Source organism: Herpailurus yagouaroundi, unplaced genomic scaffold (assembly GCF_014898765.1).
Source record: "Herpailurus yagouaroundi ecotype Mexico unplaced genomic scaffold, PumYag 163, whole genome shotgun sequence".
Taxonomy (NCBI): domain Eukaryota; kingdom Metazoa; phylum Chordata; class Mammalia; order Carnivora; family Felidae; genus Herpailurus; species Herpailurus yagouaroundi.
The window spans coordinates 1900050-1926631 of record NW_024412404.1 but is presented as its reverse complement, the minus strand read 5'-3'; the positions used below and the strand labels follow the sequence as shown (position 1 = coordinate 1926631).

General features: G+C 41.1%; 1 protein-coding gene across 2 annotated transcripts in view; it reads left to right on the top strand.

The window, feature by feature from the left end:
- The window catches only part of CCDC6 (coiled-coil domain containing 6), a 108827-nt gene that overhangs the window by 69895 nt on the left and 12350 nt on the right, over positions 1-26582 (top strand). The window contains exons 4-8 of one of the 2 annotated variants that reach the window (XM_040485090.1): positions 13221-13324; positions 15156-15316; positions 20706-20862; positions 22170-22270; positions 24153-24275. In XM_040485090.1, the coding sequence (XP_040341024.1) occupies positions 13221-13324; positions 15156-15316; positions 20706-20862; positions 22170-22270; positions 24153-24190 (561 nt within the window). In that variant the 3' untranslated portion in view covers positions 24191-24275. Of the gene's footprint in view, positions 1-13220; positions 13325-15155; positions 15317-20705; positions 20863-22169; positions 22271-24152; positions 24276-26582 lie in introns of those variants that run through there. The other variant, XM_040485089.1, reaches the window with a different exon arrangement.

Below are 26582 nucleotides of genomic sequence, written 5' to 3'. Positions count from 1 at the left end.
GTACCTGTTATCCCTAGTCTGGATGCTCCCTAATGCTTTTGCCCCAGTCGAATGTCCTGAAATTTTACTTTCCCTAAGCTAATTATAAGAAGCTGACCATACTGTACAGCGATGTGGTTTCCATGTAAAATTCAGCGTATTGACGAAGGTCTTTTAGCTCTTTGTGATTTCAATCCTGATTGCCAGTTTGACGGTTTGGCTAAGGCTTTCATGCAAAGTTGTCTGATTTATCCCGACTTTAGGGTCTTTCTCCGTATCTTAGTTCATGCTGACTGATTGTGGAATCTGCCCAGGGCCGTTCTAGTTCCATTATTTTACCTGAGAACGAAATGGTGATGGGAATGTCAGGTTTGGGAAGAAGTCCAGGTTGGCTTTAAACTCATCTAACTGACTTTTGTTTTCTTATTCTTGTATCTCCCTATATCAAAAGAAAGGGATGTCACTGGGTTTTCTAAGATTGTGAATAATGGTCCTAAAAACATTTTTCTATCCCTTCCAGGTAAAAGAAAAAAAAGGTCTATTTTCAAAGGTTGGCTATTTGATATATATCCAGAGTAATCTATACTTACCATTCATCTTTGGAATTCAGATGCAGTATATAAATTTGGAAAAATCCACACGCTGTTGGAAAACATTTTGTTCCAGAGTTCACCTGTTTAATTCCTAGGATAGGGGACAACCAGTTCCGTTCAAGTTAAAGCTTTGAAGATTCTTGTTGAAGGTCTCTGACACACCAAGTACTTGTTACTGATACTTGTTCATCAAGAGCTAACCAAGTGACCAAGTGAAACTCTCAGTGCTTTGTATTGTGAGAACTTCATTTGGTCACAGCGTTCATGGTGATGGCTGAGTGTTAATGGCTTCTTTCTTGTATTTGCAGGAGTTCTTAAGGAGTCTATGGGACAGGGGCTGTGACTCCAGGGTTTAGTGTGGCCACAAGGTGGAGGTAGTGGTCTGGCATCAGAGAGAGGACAGTTTGGTCTTCTAGTCTGTGGGAGAGAGAGAACGAGTTGTTGTACTGTCTAAAGGCTCCAGCGACTTTCATCATGGAAACCCTTTAAAATGATTCCAAGGCATACATTCTTGCCAGGTTAATGACTTAATACACGTTTAGGGTTATTTCACACCTCAACAATTAAGAAATGGATTTCCACAATGGATTATATGCATTGTAAAGCCCTATCCTGAAAATAAGCCTCAGATCTGGGATGTAAAGTTTCTATTTAACATCTTTAAGTGTTTACTTATTTTTGAGAGAGAGTGCGCACATGCATGCACATGAGTGGGAAGGGGCAGGGAGAGAGGGAGACACAGAATCAGAAGCAGGCTCCAGGCTCTGAGCTGTCAGCACAGAGCCCCACACGGGGTTCAAACCCACAAAGGATGAGATCATGACCTGAGCCATAAGTCGGACACTTAACCGACTGAGCCACCCAGGGGCCCCTCAAGGTCCTGTTTTAATTAAGATGAGAAACTGCCCCCACCCCGACCCCTGCTTTGTTTTAGTATGTCCAGGATGATTAAATGTTGGGGATCTTTTGCTGTATTCTGTTTAGCTACAAATAATTTTAGTCAATGCTTAAGGGGGAACAGTTTTTTCCCCTCCAGTAGAAATAAATCTGTTTCTATGAATGTGATCTGATCCTCTCTTAGGATTATCATCCATGATATACTATATGTCACAGTCTCTGTTATAGAATATATTCTGTATCATAGGTTATCAGAAGAGCAAAGGCATGTACTATATTATGTATTATATAGATTTATATGTAGTACATGGCTTTGCTCTTCTGACAATAAACATAGTTTTTAAACTGTAAGCTATTTGAAGGCAATTATCCCATGTGTCTTATGGTATACCACTGCTTTGCTGGAAGAGTTTAAGTGTAGATTTGGCCAGGTAACTGTCATTTGTGTTTTGGAAGGAGGTACAGTATAGTGTTCAGGGCCTGGATACTGGATTCAAGAGGAACTGGATGTGAACCTGGTTCTTCTGCTTAATATCTTAGTTCACTTTTCGGGGGTGGATAGTAGTGGTGGTAGTGGCTTTATTGAGATATAATTCACATACCATAAAAATCATCCATTTAAAATGTACAACTCATTGGCTTTTAGTATATTCAGAGTTGTGTAGCCAAAACCACAAACAATTTTAGAGCATTTTCATTACCTCAAAAAGAAACCCTGTACCCTTCAGCTGTCACTCTGAATTTCCTATTCCCTTTAAGCAGCCACTACTCTGTATTTGCTCATGCTGGATACTTAATAAAAATGAAATCATATATAGTATGTCATCTTTTGTGAGTGGCTTCTTTCATTTAATAAAAGGCTTGTATCCATGTTATAGCATGTATCGGTACTTGACTCCTTTTCCTGACTGAATGATGTTTCACTGTGTGGATATATCCTATTTTGTGTATGTGTTCATCATTTGATGGACATTTTGGGTTGTTTCCATCTTTTGGTTCTTAGGAATAATGCGGCTGTGAACATTCACGTACAGTTTTTCATGTGGATATATGTTTTCATTTTTCTTGGGCGTATACCTAGGAGTGGAGTTGCTGGACTACATGGTAACTCCATGTTTACCTTTTGGGGGGAGTGCTAGACTGTTTTTCAAAGTGGCTGTGCCATATTGATTATAGCATCTTGGTAAATGTGAACCGGTATCTCATTGTGGTTTTGTATTTCCCTGGTGACTAATGATTTTGAGAATCTTCTCATGTGCTAATTGGCTATTTTTTATATCTTTGAGAAAAATGCCCATTCAAGATCATTTTATTATTGAATTCTAAGAGTTCCTTATATATTCTAGATACATTTCCCTTATCACATATATCATTTGCAACTCACATGCCAGGGGACCCTCACTGTAGACTAGGATTAGTCTGGTCAACATGACTTTAGTGCTTTTATGTTTTGTTTCGTTTTGTTTTTTTAAGTGGTGGTCACTGCCTGCAAACCCTTATTTGAGAATTTTTGTTTAAACATGGTCATTGTTTGTCTCTTATTTGGCATTCACATTTTCTTAGGAGACAGTAAGAATATCTAGAACTTGGAATATTCTTTTAGTGTCAAGATATCTTAATCTTGAATGTTTTCTGCCAACCAGGAAGAGTTTTTATTATTTCTCTGGAGAAGGATAACTAGCATCAAAAGGTAGTCCACATTTGCCTATTTATTAAGTGAAGTTCAACTCAGCAGCTCTGGAGGGCCCTCTGTGCACTTGGCATGGAAAACTATGGGAAAGAAGAAAATAGTGGCCATAAGCGGGTGGACTAGATACTTAATCAATTCTTAGGTAGTACAACAGAAAAAAGTGGAATAAGTTAATGGAGAATTAGTCCCATAATTCAGCTAACGTTTACATCGTGAACAGGATTGCCTGCCAGGTACCAGATGCCTTACTCTTTTTCTTTTCTCTAGCTGGCATAGTGAGTATAGTTTTCTCTGTTACTTCTGGAATTTGGTCCATCATCTTTTATCTGAGCTATATCCTGTCCCCAAAGCAAAGACACTGTTTGTCTAAAGCTGTATTCAGAATGGGATGGCAATTTCATTCATTAGGATCCATTTTTTTAATCTGTCTGTATTAAAGTTTATTTAAGTCATGTCTTCAACCGGTATGGGGCTCGAACTCACGACCTTGAGATGAAGAATTGCTTGCTCTTCTGACTGAGCCAGCCAGGCACCCCTCATTAGCATCCGTTTCTAAACATCGTATCCCATGTAGTTTTTAGGGAAACTCTCACCTTGGTTCAAATCTTCCTTCCATCTGAATAAACTGTATGCCTTCAGGCAAGCAATTTGAGCTCTTTTGTGAAATAGACATTAGTACCTAATTCCTAGGTGTGTTGAGGGGATTAATATTGCATCCTGCCTTTCCTCACACTACATGCATATTGAAGTTCTTCATTCCTCCACTCAGAATCCTTCCAGTGTGGACTGCACAGCAAGAGATAAGTTAACATGGCAACCCAGTACACTGATGTTTTTGTACCCGTATATATGACTGGGACAAGTTCCATAAGACAACATTTCTTTTGATTTTCTATTGAATTCCATTTCATTTTTAGCAAAATGTAGGTCACAGTGGACTAATTTCACAATCCAATAATGGTTCATGACCTGCAGTTTGAAAATCATGCTCTGCTGTGTGCCATGCTTTCTTGCCCCCACATCTCCATGGATCTGTTTCCTCTGCCTGGACCGCTTTTCTCCCTCGCCTGCCCCATTCTCCTTCATCTTACCTGACTTTCTTCCTCCAGGCAGTTAGGGGCGTTTGCTGTAAAAGTATTTACATAATGATCAGTATTTCTCTTGTAATACTTGGTACACAAACAGCAACTAGCAAACAATTATACGAAGTGTTTTCTTCCCTATAAGTTTTCTAATAAATTGAAGGAGGGAAAGCACAGTGTTGACCTCACCACCGTATCCTGGTGACTCACATCTATTAAGCTCTCCAAAAATGGTAGCTGCTGCTGTTAACAATGAAAGTTTCCATCTAATTTCTATGGTACTTTACCCTACCCGTTTTCCAGGAAAATGAGAATGCATATTATTTGAACCACAAATATCTCACCACCTTCCTTGACCTTGTCTCCTCAATTTATGAGTCAGAATGTGCTCAAGTGTCATTTGTGACCCAGCCCCTTTGGCTTTCTTTTGTGCCCATGCTATAGTTAGTGCATTTGTATGGTACATATCCTGTATTAATTCAGCACATCTTTGTTATGTGCCTGCTCTCTGCACAAACTCTGCTAACAAAGATGATGTTAGGTCCCAGCCTCGTGCAGTCTGATCTCCTGTTCCAGGAAGGCCAGTGAAGAGGGATGCTGTATGCATGGCTGTGGTGGAGGGGAACAGTGAGGCCTCTGTGGTGGCCCCGACCCCCTTTCCCCTACAACCATGGGAGACACCCCAAAGCTCCTTGGCACCGGGTTTAATTATTTGTTAATGGACACACGTGGTTGGATAGGTCTAAATCCAGCCTTGTTGCGGGGAAGGAGAGATTGAGAGGAGACAATGGGAGAGAAGACATGCAGTAAAAAGTGAGTGTCAACACTGTGTGGAGCAGAGATACTGGAGACAGAGAAGAGAGCTCATGAAGAAGATGTGAAATTGAATCCTTCCTCTTTGCTGCTGGGCAAGGAAAGAGAAGGAGTTGCATCTTTGGTGTCTTTGAGGGCATAGTTTATCTTTACAGTCAGCATTTTGCATAAGGCAACCACGTAGCTGTAGGCCTCAGTGGTTACCTTCAGCCTGGCAGCATCAGGTGCTTACAGAGGCTTGACAAGACCCCCAGCTTACAGGATCATTGCAGAGGTGACACCCACTTATCCTGGTGTCTCTCACCATCTGTAACCAGCAAATGCAGAGGCTGGGGTTTAGAGTGATGCATTTCAATCCTTAGGACAAGATTTAATTTTGTTCTTTTTTTTTTTTGTTTTTTTTTTTTTTTTTAAGTGAAACAAGGACACATTTAGTGTATTTTAAGTTCTATTGGGAAGAAAGGAGGGGCACCTGGGTGGCTCAGTCGGTTGAGCATCTGACTCTTGATTTCAGTTCAGGTCATGATCCCAGGGTCATAGGATGGAGCCCTGCATTGGGCTCCATGCTGAACGTGGATCCGGCTTAAGATTCTCTGTCTCCCTCTCCCTTTCCCCTGCTTGAGCATGTGTGCTTTCTCTCTCTCTCTCTCTCTCTCTCTCTGTCTCTAAAAATTTAAAGAAAGAAAGGAAAGTTTTAGGTTTCCAACTCTTAGAATAGTTGCTCTTAGTCAAGGATACAAGATGGCCTTTCTCACTTGTATACAAACTAATTCATTCAAAATACAGACCAGAGGGAATGTGGCCCTACTGGGTTCTATTAGAATTCCATTCACACTAACTGCTGCCCTTGCAGATTCTTGCAGTGCGAGGAATCTGGGTAGTACCTGCTGATTTCTGTGTGCCGTTTTTCCCCCCAAAGAACAACCATGTTACTTGGGGTTTACTTCCGTTAAAGAGATGAAATTTAGTGACCACTGCATACTTTGAAATTTGATTTCAAGTGCTAATCTCAAATTATGGAAATCATGGGAGTTTTTAATTAAATGTTTATATGAAAATAATCTATTGCTCTTTCAAGAAAAATCGGAAGACCCAGAAGTACACAAATGATAAAAACATTACCTGGATTACAATCCACCCCTCAAATAACTATTCATATTTCTTCTTCATCTTCCCCCTTTTTTTTCTTTGTTCTTCCTTTAAAAAAAACTGTAGGGTATTACAATTTGCTACCCTGATTTTATTTTATTTTTAAATAAAACATCATAACTTGTGCCTGCACATTTATGCAAAATGCATTAGGGTACAGCCAGCCAGACGTAATCATAGTAAATCCTGAAGTTAGCTGGGTGGCAATTTGATTGTAGCAAATCCTTGAGGGTGTTTGGGTTGCTTGAGAAGCCTGGGTACAAGCATTTTACCTACTGCTTATTTGGGAAAGCTGGGAAAAAGCATAACTGAAAAATTAGTGGAATTTTGTGCCTTGAAAGCAAGCAAGCTGGGGGCACTCCTCCAGTAGTCAAAGGAAGCATGAGTGGGCTCTCTTTTCAGTTGATTTGTTTTGTAATCCAGAAAACAGGATGTCATGAAGCCAAGGATGTCATGAAGCCAACTGAGAGGTCCCAAATCCAGACTTGGGAAAGTAAACTCTGAGTTCTGTCAGGGACACAGATAAGGAAGTCTTTCTGCAGGATATGGGGGAAAAAAATCCCTCAGAATTTCTTTGCTAGATCTCATTTCAATTAAGTAGAAAAACGCACTGTGTTTCATCTTGTCAGACTTTATTTTGAAGTATCAGATAACACCTGCCATGTGGATCAGTTGGTGCAAATGTTGTTACATAGTGGCAGGGAAAAAATTCAAAATGTGTTTCCTGTGTAAGGAAAGAGATACCTCCCCATGATCCAACAGTGTGTGTTTCTGGTCATGCATGCATGTATGTATGTGAAAACTCTCGCCAGTTAAACTGAAGTCCGTTGGTATGCTACAGTAAGGGCAATAACATCCAGAGAGTACTGTACTCAGGCTTTCTCATTGCTTGTGATTTTGAAATGCATGAAATCTGTTTATGACCAGAGCAGTAATTTGGTTGATGACTTAGGGCATTCTCCTTAGCTAAACATGCATGGCTAATGAATGAATGTCTAAGTAAATCCAACATCTCTGCGTAAGGAAGTGGGATGGATGCAGTAATGACTTTTCATGGAAACTTCCATTTTGGATAAAGCATATCAAGAGAAGTTTCCCTAATGTTATTTTCTTAAGCTTATTTTAGATAATGGACTGGTGGTAGCCAGTGATGTGATACTGTATCTACAACATACACTGTGTTATGACTTCTTTCCCAGGTCTTCTCCACTGCAGTCTGGATGTAGCAAAAGAATGTACACCCTGTTCCATCAATGGTACTTATGTTAAAGTCCCCTAGAATTATTTACCCACTATGCAAATTTGTATATTATCCCGGTTAAGTGATGAAAACTTAAGTCCAGAAACCATATAAATCTGAATAATTCTGTGTGTGTGTGTGTGTGTGTGTGTGTGTGTGTGTTTTCATAAAAGGCCTTCATTTCTCAACATCACTGAATAAAAGTTTTAAACTTTAATAAAATTTATTAAACTGGTAAAATGATGAAATAATGTCATTTTTACATGTTAATATTGATGCAATATTAATATTGTCCTGAAGTTCAGTTCATCAGAAAACAAATCTAATTTTTATAGGAGAAGTCTTTGAGAAAATATATTTGGAGGCTGTAGTATAAAAGGTTGACTCTGGGTTATCTGGAAAATTCTCAGAGTATTTCAAATAGCTGACACTTCACTATTATCCTCTGAGATTTTATTGGCTTATTCTGGATTTTGTATATATAAATTATCATCTTCAGTTAATGGATGTACTGTTAAATTGTACTGGGAACTTTCACTTTTAAGATCAGACATCTTTAAATTTCTTCTGTTACAAAAATAGTAAGTGTTCATTAAAGAATTGGGTGGGAGCAGGAAAAGGCGGGAAGAGAAATTATCACCAATATTCTGTTCACCCAAGGGGCAGCCCTAATTATCTTGCTGTATAGTTCTTTATGTTTTTTTTTAACATCTCTTTCCTTTTTTTCCTCTATCAGTATATTCCTGATGTACATAGATAGATTTTTCACTTGTGATTTTGACTTCTTGGACTTAAAAGTGAGCAGCCTTTCTCTCCTTTTTTGTTGCTCTTCACTGACCAGCTTCCCTCGGTTCTTATTTGGCTTTGCATTACACTAGCAGTGGTGATGACCTAGAACTTGGTTTTAATTTTGAAACCAGCCTGCAGCTTCGTTAATCAGATAGGTACCTGGGGGCTCTGTGGTCTATGAACACCTGTCTTAACTCATCTGTAATAAAATCTGTAATAAAAATTGGCAGTTTGATTTCTTTAAAAAAAAAAAAATTTTTTTTTTTTTCTTCAGAAGGCAAGGGTCAGATATCTTCCACCTAGGAGGAGCATTGTCAGGGCTGAGCAAAATTCCAGTGATTTTCTGAACAGACACCAAGAGAGGCACTAACAGAGTGTTTTTAAGTTTTACTCCATGTCTGTTGCTTTAATTTGCGAACAAGGCTTTGCCACAGAGTAAGGACCATGATGTATTATTATACTCAACTCTTTTCATGTGAGTTGCCCCTGATCTGTTTTAATAGCCCCCTCATGAATCCTGTTCTTTCCTATGTCTATGTAAAACCTTGATTAACTCGAATGTATTGGCAAAGTAGGATGGGATGAGATCTTTTATTGGCTCTACTCCTTGTAGTAGAAACAAAAGGGTCTTATCCCATTGGGGCTGCTAGAACAACATAGACTGGCTTTATTTCTCATTTCTCATGGTTCTGGAGGTCGGATCTGGATCCTGGTGTGATGGAGTCCCGATGAGGACCTTCTTCCAAGTTGCAGTCTGCCCACTTCCCCTTGTATCCTCATGTGGTGGGGAGAGCAGACAGCAGCAAGCTTCAGGGTCTCTCTTGACTTCTAGAAAGGACATGAATCCCATCATCAAGGGGGTCATGACCTCATGACATCAACTAAACCTAATTACCTCCTAAAGGCCCCATCTCCAAATACCATCACATTGGTGGTTAAGGCTTTACCATATGAATTTGGGGGGGGGGGGGAACACAAACATTCAGCCATTGAAAAAATACATTTTTTTTTACTGTAATTTAGTCATTTTCTGAATATTTACTGTTATTTTCCCAAGTGGTTCTGTTGTATCTCCAGGGTCACCACTTTGAACATCTATAATGGTATTATATAACAAATTGATTGGCAATTGGGCTAAATTATCAATAGCCTTCAGATACTACCTAACTTGGAAAGTTCGGGGGGATTGTTGTGCTAATCCATAGTACCCACTTGTTTTCTTAGGATTTATCTCTCTCTTTTAGGAAAAAAAAAATCTAGTCAACTAAGAGTTGGTTAATACAGGTCTTCGAGGACTCTGTGATTTCTTTTTTAAACATGGGGTACTCTCCTTACATTGTCACCACCTAAACTACCCTCTCCTGTATGTTGTAACAAACTGTGTGTCTGTGTTCTGTTTGTATGATAGCTCTTATTTCATGGGCATTTCCCTCTCTTTTATTATCTTGGATTAGTTGTAATGGGCTGCCTTCCAAAATTTGTTTTTTAAGCCATAAGTTTGGGGCTCAAAATATATTTTCCCATGGAAACAAGGATAATATTGTTAGACTAAAACTTTTTAATATAGGTTGAACAAAGTTCACTAAGACCTTCCAAGATTCTAGGATTGAACACGATGGTTAGGCTGAAGTTCTCATGAGGCTTTTTGGCTAACCATTTCTTTCTCATACCTCTGCCCCCAGTGTCCCAGTTCTCTTTAAATCCGAAAATGCTGCAGTGAGAAAGAAGTGTGATGGTGTTTGGAGCCATCTCTCGGCCACCCCCTACCTTTTGCTTTTTTGGTAATGGGTCAGTATCTGCCCACTGAGAAGGTACAGATAGGATGGGCTGTGAATTCAGATGAGCCAGCTAGATTTATTATACTCAAAGTTTATCCACTAAAGTTTCTATATTTATTTTGGGAACATAATAAGAACTCCTGGTCTGACATTAATTAACTTGCAATGGAAAGGAGAGCTACTGAAGAGAAGAAAAGAATTTGGCAGTCCATTGAACTGACTTAATTATAAAGCAGGCTTTCAAATGAGTATTATACAAATCCGTGATATCCATTGGTGCTGAGTGCTCGCAGAATCAGCAGTCAGAGTGGCTTGGGTTTGCCCGAGAATTTGATGTTGGCGATAGATGAATGGGCGCCTGTTGTGCGAACACTGAATGTAAAAAGCCCTCAGGTATTACTAGGAAGGAGTTGGGGAGAGGATGCCAGTTAGAGACCAGCATAAGGAAAGCAGTGTGTCACTGGGCTGATGTTTCCATTCAGGCAAGACTCTCTGACTTCCTACTCTGTAAACTCAACATACACTGTCAGTTTTGAGGACTGTCTGGTATCAGGACAGTGCAAGCATGGAAAAATCTACTTCTGTCTGAATCGGCAGAGCTGGTGTGTATGCTCTGGCTCCAGATGTATAGGTTGTGGAATTAGACAAGAGGTGGAAGGGCAACTCTGATCCAGAACTTAAGAGAGTATTAATCATAATCATAATTAATCATGATAATATCATTTCCTCTAACTTCTTTGCCCTTTAGTGTCAGAGCTCCTCAGCAATGCAGAAAAGTTGAGATTTTTAATTTTTTAAAAGCATTCATTCATTCATAATTCATTTATTGAAAAGTTGAGATTTTTTAAAACTGAAAAAACCCCGAAAGACCCTACCCTTTCTAAGGCTTAAAGATAATGTGGACTCCTACAGCACTGCCCGCCTGTGTAATGAAACCCCTGCGTCTGAGCCGCTGAGCTGGGGCCTCCTGTGTCGTCTGCTTCATGGAAGTAAGTTCATAGAGCATTGGTACAGCAAACCCAGCTTTCACAGGAAGCCTTGGTTCACTGAAGGCAGTAAATTGATAACTTGTAGCTCAACCAGTAGGTGCTGAAAAGAACCTGAGATTCACGTACCTTTTCTGCTTGTTTCTCCCGCTCTCTTACCTGTGTCGGCATCGAGTCAGACTCCTAAACTACCCTCTGCTCTGCTGCTCCCAAGAATTGTTGGCTCGCAAATCAGAATAACTTACCCTAAATCTTACTTTCCTTTCAGGATCCCTGTAGTTGAGGGTTGGACAGGACCCAGTTCTTTTGGCCACCGTGGTGACTGCTCCCACTCCTATCCTGGTGATATCGCTTTGCCAGAGTCACATGATATCCCAGGGCAGTGGTCTCTTGGCGCTGAAATGAAAGGATGGCCTTAGATGGTTCTCTTGCTCCCCCCATCTCTAAGGGTCTGGAGCTGAACTGGCTCAGACTGAAGACAGCTGCCATCTTAAGCCTCACAGAGAATGATAGTGGCTAGTCCTGGAGGGGACCACACAGGTCAGGTAGGCCAGGCTTCTCATTTAGTGGATAAGGGTCTGCTCACAGCCACATGCTTAGTAAGTTGTACATGGGTAGAGACAGCTTTGTCTTGATTTTGCGTTTCAGAGTTATTGATTAGCATTATGCATGATTACTCTAAAATTAAAAGCAATTTGGTATAAGTTTACTAGGCATCCCTATGGTAAAACAATTCCTAGCTTGAAATTTTCCTTGCTTGCCAAGTACTCTCTATAATGCTTTTAGTTAAACATGGGAACAGGATCCTTACAGGGTAAATGCCTTGGAATTTTGTTTCTTTAAAAAAATGGCTGTAAATTGTACTTCAAAGCTTGGCTAAACGTGTGGTCAGTGCAGAGAATCGCGCAGTTTAATAGGGGTTCCATGAGCTGCTCCAGGGTTTCTCCCGGTTGCTGCAGGTTGAAAGTGTCTGACATTCCGAAGAGCATTTGTGCATTCGCGTGCTCCCAGCTTCACTGCACAGAATGCTTCTGACTTGTTCTGAGTCCCCACCACCCTCCCCACCCCCGTGCAGGGAAGGTATTTCCAAGCTGTATTTTCATTTGACCATGTGATCTTGGTTTATTCACTGTTAATAAGATCTGCTCTGGTTGCTTTAAAAGTCTACGGTTTATACATGGTACTGGTCTCATTTTACTGTGTACACAGGGACCTCTGATCAGTGAGGAGTCTCTGTGACCTGCTAAGGACATCTTTGCAGCTGTGCAATCAGAAATAATTTGTTGACTCGGTGATTGAAAAAGTGAATTGCTACTGGTTGAAGAGACAGCACAGGGGCAGTACCGTAGCCATTCTCTCTTAAAAAAAATCTGTTACAATTATTTAATATCTCAAACATGTAGAGAAGTGTAAGAATGATATAACACATTCCCTCTACTGTGGCTGTGAAATTTAGCATTGCACTCTCTATCCCTCTTGCCAGCCTTGTATTTCTTCATCTCTCTTTTGCTCTCCACCAAAGTATATAACTTATTTCACTTACTATCTATGCCCCCACTAAAATTAAGTGTCATGAAGGGCAGAAAATTCTGATTTTTTGGTTCCCTGCCAGTGGCCTTGTTCACAGTATTCGCATATTGCCCAGTATTGATTGATTAAATGAATTTTTCCATGTTTGCTTCTTTTCATGGAGTAGAGTGCATTTGGGGGTTTCCTTTGCAGCTGCATACTTTCCCCCAAATCAGATCTTTCTCTTCCCTACCTCCTCAGAAGTTACTAGTATTGTGCATCCTTTAACCAGTATGTAGAATTGTCTTGAGGTGTTTGAGTTCTTTATATACATGGTAATATAACCTTTCTGGTTTAACTACATGCAGAACCTAGGGGGGGACAGACCCGGATAAATCCTGGTGTGAGTGGTAAGCACAGCTCCCCCAGACCCTCTTTAAAGAAGATTTTTGTGTGTCTTGACTAAATGCTGAAACACGCAGTGTGATTCATGTACCAGGGGGCAATGAAGCATTCACATCAAAGAGTGAACCTGTCTCAGTTTTCTCAGTTGAAGTTTAAGAACTAGATGCGCTTAATGTGTCTGTGCCAGGAAACTGGCCATTTCTTTGCAGATTTCTCCAAGCAAGGGGGTCCTAATGGTCCAATCAAAAAACCTCATTAACAAGGTTTAAATGGCCTACTATTCTCAGTAAAACTTTTTCCCTTCCTTTAGTTGAGACGAGAGAAGATCGACCTTGAAAATACTTTGGAACAAGAACAAGAAGCACTAGTTAATCGTCTCTGGAAAAGGATGGACAAACTTGAAGCTGAAAAGCGGTTTGTTTAGTCTTGCTGTTCAGTACGGTGTGTGTGCATGTCTGGGGTGCTGAGCTGGGTGTGACAAGGATAACAGAAGGGGCATTGTGATGCCCTGAGTGATGCACTCATTCATTAATTTGCCAAACCAAAAAAGTGTTGACAGCCTTCTGAACTCTTCTCATGCTGGTCACCTCTTTATATTTCTCTCTTATCATCCCAGTAAAATTTCCTTTCATTTGGGGTTAAAGGCTATGAAGAGATTAGCTAAGGTGCTATTTTTCACCTTTAAATTGTTTGAAAGATGGTTGCAATTTCAACTTTTTACCTTGTTGAACTGGCTCCCCCAGTTTTCTAAAGTGGTTAGGATGTATATTGTGTACAGTTAATGATTACACATCTCTAGAATGTATTTCATGAGGAAGGCTGAAATTTTAACAGGAAAATTATCGATTTTAAAACTTACTGTAAAAAACTTGATGTAGTTAAGGTTAGGAATTGTGCTAAAAGTAGGTACATGGATGTGAAATGTCATTCAACAGCAAATGTTTCTGGAACCCCTTTATGCAAAACACTGTCAGGCCCTAATTTCTAAGTACTATGTACTTTGCGGGGGTGATGGAGCAGGGCTTGAAGAATGGCAGGGAGGTTCTGTATGTGGGATGTGTTCATGGGTATGGAAAGGGAGTTTTTTAAAAATGTTCATTAAGCTACTTCACTAGGATCTTTTGTTTGCTAACCAGAGTCCTTTTGCCATAACTATTTGGTCTGCATGAACATCCATAAGTTATTTTGAGTTCATCTCTAAATTTGCAAAATATAGTCCTGTCTTTAAGTGAAAAATGGAGCTCTATCCCTGGGGGAAATATTCAAGCTGTAGGTGAATTGGCTGTTTTGCATTATTGTAGTGGTACTAATAAATTGAATTATTAAAAGTTACTTAATATAATAAATGCAGGGATCATTACAGTATTTAACATACCAGTTTTCTCAATAAGGGCAGGCCTGAAGGTGATTCACTGTTTGCATTTGGGCAAATTTAAAGGTAAAAAGTTAAAAACCAAACCAAAACCCTAGCAGCTTATAAAAGGGGACCTGGAGGTCCATTGTCAGTCTGCCTTCCTTTGCAGAATGCAGCTGGAGGTTTTGTATAGATAAGTACCAGAGTATTGTGTTAAGTAATATGAAATTATCATCTGTAGGTCAAAAGTTGTTGAATATTCACATTCCATGTGCTTCAAACTAATAATAATTGGTAGAGAAGGTGGGACCACCAATTATTAACCCAGTGATTTTGGTTTTATTTTGTTCTTTATCTTTTTGCCTCTGCTATGGCCAAAAGTAAAGGGCCTTCAGTCCAGTTTGTCATGCTGTTAGGATTGGTTTTTCAGGAGGGAATTTTAGAAGTGGAGTCTATGTGAAGCCACCTTCCAAGGGGGTTCATAATACGGAGTTTGTAAGTTTCACCAGCACTGAGTGAAATTTCTTTAGTCAACCGTACAAATCAATATGATGAATGTTTAGGTAGCAGATAATTCTGAGTGCCTACTGTATGCCAGGCATAATAAGCAGAAGCAGACATTGCAGACTTTCTCGCTAATGCTTAATTATCAGTGGTCCCTGAAAAGAAAAAAAAGGGTGGATCCTACAGCCCTGCCTTTTGACCTTGACTGGATCCTACTAGGTAAGGGAGCTCAGAAGTAGATATAAAATGGGCAGAGGAGTTTGGCAACCCTGTGAATTCTGGTGATTTACAGGAGTTTGCTATTAAAACAAGCCCTCCAGCTAGTAGGTTGTTTTGTCTTTTAAGGCAAACTGTTTTTCATTGTTGGAATTTTTCTTTTCACTGAAGAATCCTGCAGGAGAAATTAGACCAGCCGGTCTCTGCGCCCCCGTCGCCTAGAGACATCTCCATGGAGATAGACTCTCCAGAAAACATGATGCGCCACATCAGGTTTTTAAAGAATGAAGTGGAGAGGCTGAAGAAGCAGCTGAGAGCCGCTCAGTTACAGCGTATGTAGCCTCTGATTTCACTGGTCTTCCGAGTACAGAATGAATCCATTTCCCAGCTACAGGATTTTACCAGTATTTACCATTGAATTTGCATAAATCAAATCCATACTGTATTTCATTACCAGTACATGTGTCTAGAAATCTTTCTATCATCCTGGAATAGATTATTTTTGAAAGTATTATAGTGGGACAAGGCAAATAGTTTAGAATACTTCTAGAAAATCAAATAATTTGAGGAGGGTCCAGAATCAGGCACTATTATTAATCTTCTGCCCCATGTTCATCTCTAAGATTGCAGTAACAAATGTACTTTTGGGGAATTAAGGCAGAGAATATAGTATTTATTTTCCTTACTACTAAACTTTAGCATCAGATAACATCTGTTCATCATACTTGAGGAATAAATGCTTTAAAAATTTATACTGATTATTTTGGAAAAGGTCAAGATGTTGAGTTAGAAATCAAAGGAACTAGATTTCTGAACACTTGCCTAGGGCACTGTGTATTTGCTTGGGCTTCTCCTGTTTATGCAGTTGGGTTGCTCATGTGGGTCTGAATAGACCTTGTAGTGAAAGGTATGCAGGGAAAAGTAGCTGTCCTTCTCATCCCTGACCCCAACCACCCAGGTCTCACAATTACACAGTTTTTATTTCTTCTTCCAGATAAACTTATTTTATACAAAAAGTAGCACAATGAACACACTCTTGTATTTTTCTTTTTTTTACTTACTGTATCTCGTAATTTTTTCCTTGCTAATACATAGAGATGTCTTACTCCTTTTCTAAAAGGATGCTTGGTATTTGGTTAAGTGGATACACTAGTGCCCCCGTACCCCCAGTTTCACTTCCCGTGGTGTCCATTACCTGTGGTCAACTGCAGTCCAGAGGCAGATGGTTCTCCTCCTGACTTAGCATCAGAAGGTCAGTAGTAGCCTGATGATATGTCACATGCCTGTGTCACTTCCATCTCCTCATGTAGGCATTTTATCATGTCACATCATCACAAGAAGGGTGAGTACGCACAGTAAGATATTTTGAGAGTGTCAGAGACGAAGACCTTCCCTTGCCCTTCAAGGTCCTTCTAGTCGGACTAAGAATCAAATTGACATGAGACAGATTAACAGGAGAAAATCAAATTTAATAGCATACGTATGGGAAATCTACAGGCAACATGAAGCTTATTTGGACAAAGGGAGGAGGGTTCTGAAGATACAAAGGAGAGACAGACCATCAGGAGGAAGGTGAGAGGAGATGTTTGGAAAACAAAGCCCTATTATGTAGAGAAGTTTCTTAGGTAAAGAGGAATCTCTATTTATAGCTCTCTTTCTGGTACAAGCAGGCATTGGAGGGGAAGGTAAAGAGCTTTTCCTAAATCTGCTGGGTTTGGATTGTTTTTACTTCAAAATAATGTTTGTGCCAAAGTGGCCCATCTTGGGTGGCCTGCCCTCCCTACAAGAGAGATGGAGACAACTTCATGTAGCTATAATTGTTATTATAAATTGTTCTATTTTGTTATTACTTTGTTGACCTCTTACTGTGCCTAATTTAGAAATTAAACTTTATCATAGGTGTGTATATTGAGGAAAACACCTAGTATATGTAGGGTTTGGTGCCCTCCTTGGTTTCAGGCATCCACTATGGGATCTTGGAGTACATCGCCCTTGGATACCTTATACCATAATTTAGTTAACACCAGTTGTGATGCTGCAACCACAGTGGACATCTGTGTCCACACATTTGATACCTGAGCGAGAGCATCTTCAGGAGAAACTCCAGAAGTGGATTTGTTGAGTCACGTGAATGTGCATTTAAAATTTTGGTGATTCATACCTTAACATTGTCTTCTCTAAAGTTCACTGCAGATTCTAGTCCAGTAGTGCATCTGGGATGGTGACTCAGGATCATCCTTGGAACCTTTAAAAAACAATGTTCATTTCCTCTTGTTGCTGTAACAAATGACTGCAAATTTAGTAGCTTAAAACAACACAAATATATTACCTTTCAGTTCTGGAGGTCTATAGTCCAAGATATCTCTCACTGGGCTAAACTCAGGCTGTCAGCAGGGCTGGTTTCTGGTAAAAGGCTCTAGAGAGACTCTGTTTCCTTGTTTTTTTCCAGCTTCTAGAAGCTGCCTGTACTTTTGGGTCATAGTTCCTTCTTACATTGGCATCACTTCTACCTGCATCTAGGATTGCATCTTTTCACTCCTGCTCCCCTGCCTCCTTCTTACAAGGACCCTTTGATTACCTTGGGCCCAGCCAGATAATCCACGATAAATTCCCACCCCAAGGTCCTTAACTTCGTCACAGCTACCAAGTCCCTTTTGCCATGTAAAGTGACATAATCCCAGGCTTCAGGGATTAGGATGTGGACATCTTTTGGGGGTCCATTATTCTGTCTAACCTCATACAGACTCTGGGCTTACTCTAGGAGTACAACCTGGTCCTCCATTTGTTTTAATACAAAGAATTCTGATGTGTACCTCGGGTTGAAAACCACTACATATATTTCATGAAAACAAATCAGTTTTCAAATACTAGTTATGTTAGGATATCTTTTGAGTTTTTGGTGTGTCAGATGTCTTTTAGCCCCTTTCTGAACTTCCTCCAGTGCTGTCAGTTTACAGTTCTTTCTCATGTATACTTATGCCCCAGACAAAACTTTTAGAAGAAATTGGGGGAGAATTTTTCATTCCCATAACTTTCTTCCTACGGCACTATTTGGTCTTTGAAGAGACTGCAGATGACTACAGGAGCATCCATAAGTGCTATTTCAATTTCATGAGGGCAGAGAAAGCTGAATGGAAGAAGGGGCGTGTGGCTCCCTGCTGCTCACATTTGGTCTGGATTGGTTGAGAAGATGAGTTAGTGACTTTCCTTCATCCTCCAGAGGTCAGATACCCCACCTCTCTGCCATGCTGCTGGGACAGTTGGCTCCTTACCCTCCAAGTCCAGCGGTGTCAAAACTTGAACCTCTCTCCCAATAGTTCTTCAGCTCTGGATAAACATGAAAATCCCTTGGGGGCTTTTCAGTATCCCAGTGGAGAGGCTTTATCCTCAGGATTCAGATTTGTTTGGGGTAGGATCTGGGCATCAGCATTTTCTAAAAGTGTAAACTTGAAAGGGATGCAAAATGTACAGGCCACCTTTGGATCATATGGGAACTGCCTCTTTGGAGTCTGTCTGGAAGTCATCCTCTATTGATGCTAACTTTGTGACTGAGTGTTCCAAGATGGCTGAAAATGGGGGAAGCATCGACTGTGCCCCCTGAGTCCTGGGAACTCTGTGAGAGAGGGTGAGAGGGTGGTGACTCACTCATGGGAGTAAATCCAGTCTCTTGAAATCCAGTGTGGTGGTGTGCCAGCAGAGGGCACCCAAGGAATACCGTGGTGTCAGCCATCTGCAGCTAGCGCTGTAACACTCAGAGGTGTTGGGCCTGGTGCTTTCTCTGTCCTCTAGCTTCTGGGTTAATTGCCCAACTGCCATGAAAGTCCTCCAGCCATCACTCCTGCTGACTGATGTTCTTGTGTATAGATTATTAAGTATTCCCCTGCTGATTTCCTCGGATGCTAAAGGATTGCATCTGAAAGACAGTGTTTCTCTTAAATGATTGTTCTTGAAGCCTCATAAATCCTCAGTTCTCTGAAGCTTTCCTATTTATGGAAAAGAAAGGCAACTTGCTCCAACAGCCGTCCCTCTTGTTCTAGAAACAATAATACTCCAAGGGGCCAATCTAGTGCTTCCTGTAGAGCTAGTGAAAAATTCTGCATGCTTGCATATTTGGGATGAAATAATTTAAATCATTTATATTAAAAGTGTACTTTGTAAATATTTTCCCAGCATGCCTTCAATTAAAGAGATTTTTGCATCTGGATTAGACAGCAGGGTTTCTGGTTATATTGAAAACAACTGAGGGATTTAGTGTTTAGTGCACATAACTGTTTAATAATTTTGGTATTTTTATTTGTATTTCTAAAATAAGGGTATTCAAGAACTTTTATATGTTCTGTAATGATGTGGTCTTAGAAATCATTGAATACTTATCATCAAAAGTCATTATTTGCCAAAACATCAGAACTTCATAGAAGTGCTTAAAACTGAAAGTAATTTGGACTGGAGAGTTGAAGTAGGGTCACTTTGTGGGGAAGAGGTGGTCATTGTGGCATTCCACACCTTCCTTCCTTCTTAAATTTGGAGTGGGCTAGTAATATGGAGCAATAGTTTATAGGACTGTTTCCTCAGCATGACCATGACCGCTCTGAGTTTGTAGCTATTTTTTAGAAATGAGAAATAGGTGGAGATTTTATTTTTCCCAGGATGTTCATTGGCTCAGGGAGGGGAAAAGGATGGAAGCAAGAAGATGGGTTGACCCTACATTTTGTGTTAACATTATTTTGGTGACTTAGTAACAACACGTTCTGTCAGATGTAAACCAGCAAAGGGCTGGGGGTGGTCACGTTTTACTGTTAATTGGAATGGTGCCAGAAAGTACCCCACAGTCCTGCACAGAGTGATCTTAGAAGGGCGGGGGTTGTGAAAGCTCCAGAGAATTCAGCACAAGGACATTGTAGAGCCCCATGAAGATGTCAGTTCCACATTTCAGATTTCTGTATGGAGAATCTGATGGGCTTGGCTTGGTTCCATCTAGCCCTGAGGCTAATTGACCCTGGCCCAGGAGACAGGTACTGTAGCAGAGGCCTCGCTCAGTGGGGCAGCTCCTGAGGAACAGGAATTTGTCATAAGCAGGACTGGACTCCGTCCCTGGAGCCTACCTGCACACGGGTCTGTACCTGCCGTCTGACTCAGGCTGCGCATGAGTCAGGGAAGTAGAGTCACACACACCTGGAAAGTTAGACGTGACATATTCATCTAAAGCTATTCACTATGTCAATTTCTATTTTTATAAAGAGAATTCTAACCTACCGCGTGTTCTAGTAGCCTGGTTCTCACTGGTGTGCTAACAGGCTGATGGGCTCCCTCTGTGTCTGGAGCTGAGGGGCAGCAGAATTGGTGCCTCCTCGAGGGGAGCTCAGGGCTGATGCAATTTCCCTGGCTGGCCCCCTCCCCCCTCGGCTCCAGCGTCGCCCTTACTTGGCTCCAGCTCCACCATTTCCTCTTCCACAAACATCACTTTAGAAGGCAAGTAAGTGGGAGTGAAGGTGCCTAACCACTCCGAGTGCCGCTTTGTATGCATGTGTTTTTCTTAATGCAAACCGTGGGTAAACTTCAACACGAAGGGGAAGCCTTAGATCCAGATCTCCCCGGGCGAGAGGGTAGGGGTGGGGGAGAGCCGCTGCCTCAGCATTGCTGCTGGGAGGCCTTCACAGTACACGTGGCGGTGTGACGGCGCCTGCTCTGGCCATGGTCTAATGGAGAGCTCTGGCCTTTCAGATTCCGAGAAGATGGCGCAGTATCTGGAGGAGGAGCGCCACATGCGGGAAGAGAACTTACGGCTGCAGAGGAAGCTGCAGAGGGAGATGGAGAGAAGGGAAGCCCTCTGTCGGCAGCTCTCTGAGAGCGAGTCCAGCCTGGAAATGGATGATGAAAGGTGTGCACGTCCTCTGAGCCTTGTGGAAAAATAAAGGAAACCAGGCCCCGAGAGGTCTCCCTTCGCATCCTGCTGTATGTGGAAGGAGATGGCTCGCGCTCGCCGTGGTGCCAAGTAGATGCTGAGGATGGGGAAGTGAAGAGCATTGGCCATTTTCCTTAATCACAGACCGAAAAAAAAAAAAAAAGGTCTTTTCAAAGTTACTACTTGGTAGTAGTAGTCTTAGTTGAGCAGCTATATTGTATACTGAACTAGGAATGACAATGTCACATTTGAGAGAAAGAAAATAGTTGGAAACTTGAGATGTCTCCAAGTTGTTTATTCCTTAAAGATGAAGAGGTGTTTTTCATTGTCGAGCAGGATGTAGGTGCCACCACGGTGGGCTGCCCTGGAGGGGCAGGAAGAGTCAACAGTGGGTAGCTGAGAGATGTATGTGAAATTTCGGAGCCTGGTTTTCTTTAAGCTACATAAACCAGCATGGAAATGGCTGTGTTCATGTTCTCATAAACTGATTGACAATCAGGGCTGAGATCTTCCCTGGCATAAAGATGTCTGCACACACGGCCATTTCTTCCTTTGGCTGTATGGCCTCTGAAGGTTAGCTTACTGGGAAGTCTCTCAAGCAGAAATCTCTCCGTGTCAGCATTCTGTGCTTGTTCACAGCATAAAGGCTGACTTCCCTAACAATCATGCCTGAGTATTCTCAGGTCTGATGTGACTTCCACATCCAGGAGGAATGGCGTGGTCAAGTGTGGCTGCGGTACATGTGCTGTGCTAGTGTCTGTTACTACATTCTAGCGTGTGACTGTTAAGCAAAGCTTGTCTTGTAAATGATTGACTTCCAGTTCATGGGAATACCATTATCTTTAAGCTTTAATTTGATGACATAAATCTTAGAGGGCTTGTTTGGTTTTGAGTTTCAAATAATAATTTAAATGTAGCCATTAAAGCATGGATGTGTCTGTAATTCTTGGGATAGCAGAGGTAGACTTCTACATAGCTGTTGTGTGAGGAAGGAAAGCCCAGTCCTCTCTGTTGACTGGAGCAGTTCTGTTGGCAAGCCTCCACCTGGAGCTAGAACATTCCAAATTCCCTAGCCCGTACCCCTAGAGAGAGGACTTTGCCAAGCGGTGGAGCTGTGTGACCCCCAAGTCCACTGTATACACGTCTCCTAGCTTTGTACATCACTCTCTAAATACCCCGAATTTGACCTCAAAATATGAACCCCCAACATTTTCTCATAGGAAGGTCTCTTAAGAACTACTCAAGTGCAGACAGTTCTGATAATCTCCCCCCTCTCCTCTTAGGTATTTTAATGAGATGTCTGCACAAGGATTAAGACCTCGCACTGTGTCCAGCCCGATCCCTTACACACCTTCTCCAAGTTCCAGCAGGCCTATATCACCCGGTAAGTACACATCCTCAGCTACTTCTGTGACTGATATCTGGGACATCTAATAGGCATCTCCAAATATGTTCCCCTCCAGCATGTAAAAATCTTGTAAACAGAGGGTGAATGGTCCTGTGTTTTTCAGAAACATCTAAAACAAATCACTATCAAGACTGAGTTTTAATCTGAAATTTTTAAGCATAAATTTTATTGTGCCAGCTGGTGTTTTTAGATTGTTTGTTGTTGTTTAAAAAGAATTTAACTCCAAAAATTCTTTTTAAAAAGGTCTTAGACTGATTTTAAGTGCCTGTGGATTGACAAAGCATTGGATAGATGTTTTCTAAGATGGATCATAGCATATCTCCTGTGGGTTCTATTGTTATGTTGTACGTACGTTATCTCATTTTCATCCTCAGAATAGTTCATGTAGGCATCATTTTTCTCATGTTAAAATTGAGGAAGCAGTGATTCAGAAATTCATTGGCTATTGGTCTTAGATCCAAGGAAATTGCAAGGCAGGGTGGCTCTTATTTCCAAAGCTTGTATTCTTTTGAGCACAAGCTGCCTCCTGATAGTCCCACTGATGGGTGAGTGGGACCGGGCCCTAGTAGGCAGGCCATGCAAGAAGGAACTGGCCTTGCTTTTGGCTTTGCTTCTGCATCTGGCTTTGCTGCTCAGAAGCCTTTCCCTCAAAGGCGTGCTTGTCTTCATCTGACCCCGAAAACTCTCTCCCCCCAGGGTCTCTGGCTCAGAACCAGCACAGCGTGGGGCTCTCGGGCCAGGAGGGCAAGTAAATGATCCAGCAAGGAAGAAAGAGGAAGCTGGGGGCGGGGGTGGGTGAGTGGAGCGGAGGGAGGAAAGAAAAGGTAGCAAGCCAAAGGATTGTGTCTTGTGACCGAGGGGACGAGTCTGAGTTTCTTGTCCTTGCTGGTAAACAGATTTTAAACAGAGTTGGGGAAAAAGAGTGTCGGGGGGAGGAGTTTCACAGCGGAATAACGCGAGGTGCCTGCTTGGAAGAGTGGCACAGGAAAGGCTTTGTAGTTTTGGAAAGTAAAACAGCTACATGTTAGGTACAGCCTCACCTTGTCTGTTGCAACACTGACAAAGAGGAATGCCCTTCAGGTGGATGAGGGGAAATGCTACAGTAATGCACGTTGCCACAGACATGCTGTGAGGTTAGGATCTCAGCCCTGTGCTATACTGCTGTGACCTTTTTTTGTTTGTTTTTTAAGAGGAGAAATCAAAAGAATGTCCAGCACAAAGCATGACAACTTTTGTCTGGTTCAGGCAGGGTAAAGAGGAGCTGTTTGCAAACCAAAAGGACTTCGTATCATAGATCAATGCATGATCATCTCCCCCTTGTTCTTGCCCAAAAGGATGTTCTGGAATCTGTTTCTCCTGTTCTCTCATGGCCTTTAAATCTCTCCGAAAGCTCCTCTGCCTTGCTGCCTCTCAGTTTTCCCCAAATAATGCTTGGGTTTCATTACCATGATAAAAGTCTTTGCCTTCTGATTTATTGATATAAAAGGAAGGCATGCATTAGGAAGAAGCAAGATGGGGGTAGCTTTTATAGTTGATGGTGATGTTGATTCATATGAAGTATAATTTAGCCTTCTGTTTGATTTATTTAAACCTGAAGAAATCCTTAGAGACATGTATTTTCCAATTCATTAAACCTAATGTGGTCATTGAATAAAAAAAAAAGCAAAAGTCAGACCTTGGCTGGGAATATTAACTTCTATTGTAACAGATCTTCTATAGGAAGATCTTACTCTGTGTACATAATTTTGACTGTCACTGCACCTGTCCCTGTAGTGTGGGACGTGCCTGTATAGATAAGCCATTTGCTTTTTCCTTAAACTAAGTAATAAGTAACACCTAGATTTTTTTTTTCTTTCAGCCAGCCTAAGTGAGAAGAACATGTGTGTCTTATTTTAAGCTCGATAATATCATCGAAGTTGATTTTATCTCGTACTTGGCAGCAGAATTACTCCTAATCTAGCCCCTTGCTGTCCCATACGTAGTTCATCAGCAAAACGTGAATTTTCAAGTTTGCTTTTCAATTTAGTTTTTATTGAAAGAGGTTGTGGTTCTTTGTATTAAGAATCTGTAATCACTTTCTTAGTAGAATTACATTATTCATAAAAATAGTTTCCATTTCCATGCTAAGCATTTTGGCTCCTTTCTTCCTTTACCATTTCTGATTAACATTGGCAATCTCGGGTTTCATCAAGTTGTTGAAATGTTTTAAGTTCTCTTTCAGTTTGACTGAAAAGTGTATTTCCTAGAATTTACGAAAGATCCTTTTAATAATATGTGGTGTTACATATGTGGATTATATATGAGCAGAGTATTACTTGTCAACAGTTATCTTTCAGGTTGTCCATTATTTGATGCAGCCTGACAAAAGACACTCCCAATTAGCATATTTTGATGTGCCTAAATCAGAGATGGGGACTAAGGAAGTTTGAAAAAGGGTCTACACCGCAGTAGCAACAAGCATACTCACTGCTCAGATCTTGGTTTTTAATTCCATTCTCCAATGAAAAGAACTGGATGTTTCTAGGGCTTAGAGAAGGGGATATGCAGGATGAACCTGAAAAATCTGATAATGCTGCCAAGTAAGGAGGTGCTCAAAAAACAAGATGAAGGTATGTGAAAGAGACCCAGGAGCCAACCAAAAGAGCTCCCTGAGGCCAAAGCTGGAACCGTTGGAGCAACACAAGAAATAATGTCATGCTGGGTTATAACCCAAACATAAAACAAACATCCATGAGTTCATACTAATATAAATAAGTGACTGAATAAGTAAATAAGGGAGAAGAGACAAATCTCCCATACAGAAGAATTCCAAATAATTTTTGGATACTCTATTGTTAAGGCAGTGGAAATAACTCTTCACTCTTTTAAGCGTGGGCTGCACATAAGGTCTTCCTTCCAAAGAATAAGTATGGAAAAGGGGACAAAAAGAGTAACCTTACCATGGAGGAACCTGACATATGTGACCTCAGCCAGGCCATCGGGGTCCACATCGACAATGGGGAGCCTTGTCGGGAGTGTGTATCCTTGATGTGAAAATAGCATTTCACCTCTGTGGTCTTACTCTGTAAACACCCGTAACCCCAGCTGAGCCATGTGGAAAACATCAGACACATCCAGATTGAAGGATAGTCTGTCTATAAAATACCTCATCAGTATACCCCAAATCTAACAAGCTCCTCAAAAACAGGGAAAATTGAGGAACAGTCTCAGCCAAGAGGAGCCTAAGGAGACATGGCAATTAAATATAAAGTGTCATCCTAAATAGGGTCCTGGAACGAAAAAAAGGACATTAGGTAAAACCTCAGGAAGTCCAGAAAAGTATGGACCTGAGCTAATAATAATATTAATAATTAATAATGTATCAGTAATGGTTTATTAGTTGTGAAAAATGTGTCATATTGGCATAAGATGTTAATAGGGAAATCAGAGTGTGGTCTATACGGAATTCTCTGTACTGTTTTTGCCACTTTTCTGTAAACCTAAAACTATTCTAAAATTAGAAGCTTACTTAAAGTTTTGTTTTTTTTTTTAATTTTTTTTTCAACGTTTTTATTTATTTATGGGACAGACAGAGACAGAGCATGAACGGGGGAGGGGCAGAGAGAGAGGGAGACACAGAATCGGAAACATAAGCTTACTTAAAGTTTTTTTAATGTTTATGTTATTTTTGAGAGACAGAGCACGAGTGGGGGAGGGGCAGAGAGAGGGAGACATAGAATCCAAAGCAGGCTCCAGGCTCTGAGCTGTCAGCACAGAGCCCAACATGGGGCTCGAAATCACAAACCGTGAGATCACGCCCTAAGCCGAAGTTGGATGCCCAACCGACTGACCAACCCAGGTGCCGAATTTACTTACTTATTTTAAATGTTTGTTTATTTTGAGAGGGAGAAAGAGTGTGTGAGTGGGAGAGGGGTAGAGGAAGTGAGAGAGACAGTCTTATGCAGGCTCTACCCTGTTAGTGCAGAGTCCAACATGGGGCTCAATCTCAGCAACTGTGAGATCATGACCTGAACCGAAATCAAAAGTTAGGCACTTAACTGACCTAAGCCACCCACATGCCCCTAAAAGTTAATTAAAAAACAAAACTAACAAACAAAAAACTGCAGAAATAGATGAGATCTCACCTAGTCATAATAGATAAAAGGAGCAGAGAAACACCCTCCTGTCTGATCCTGAAGCAACTGCAATATTTAGAGGTCAAGTTCAGGAGGAAAAACTGGCAAAGGAGATTGGGAAGTGGCTACCAGGGGACTGGAAGGAAAAAATTGGAATACGATCTCACAGAGCC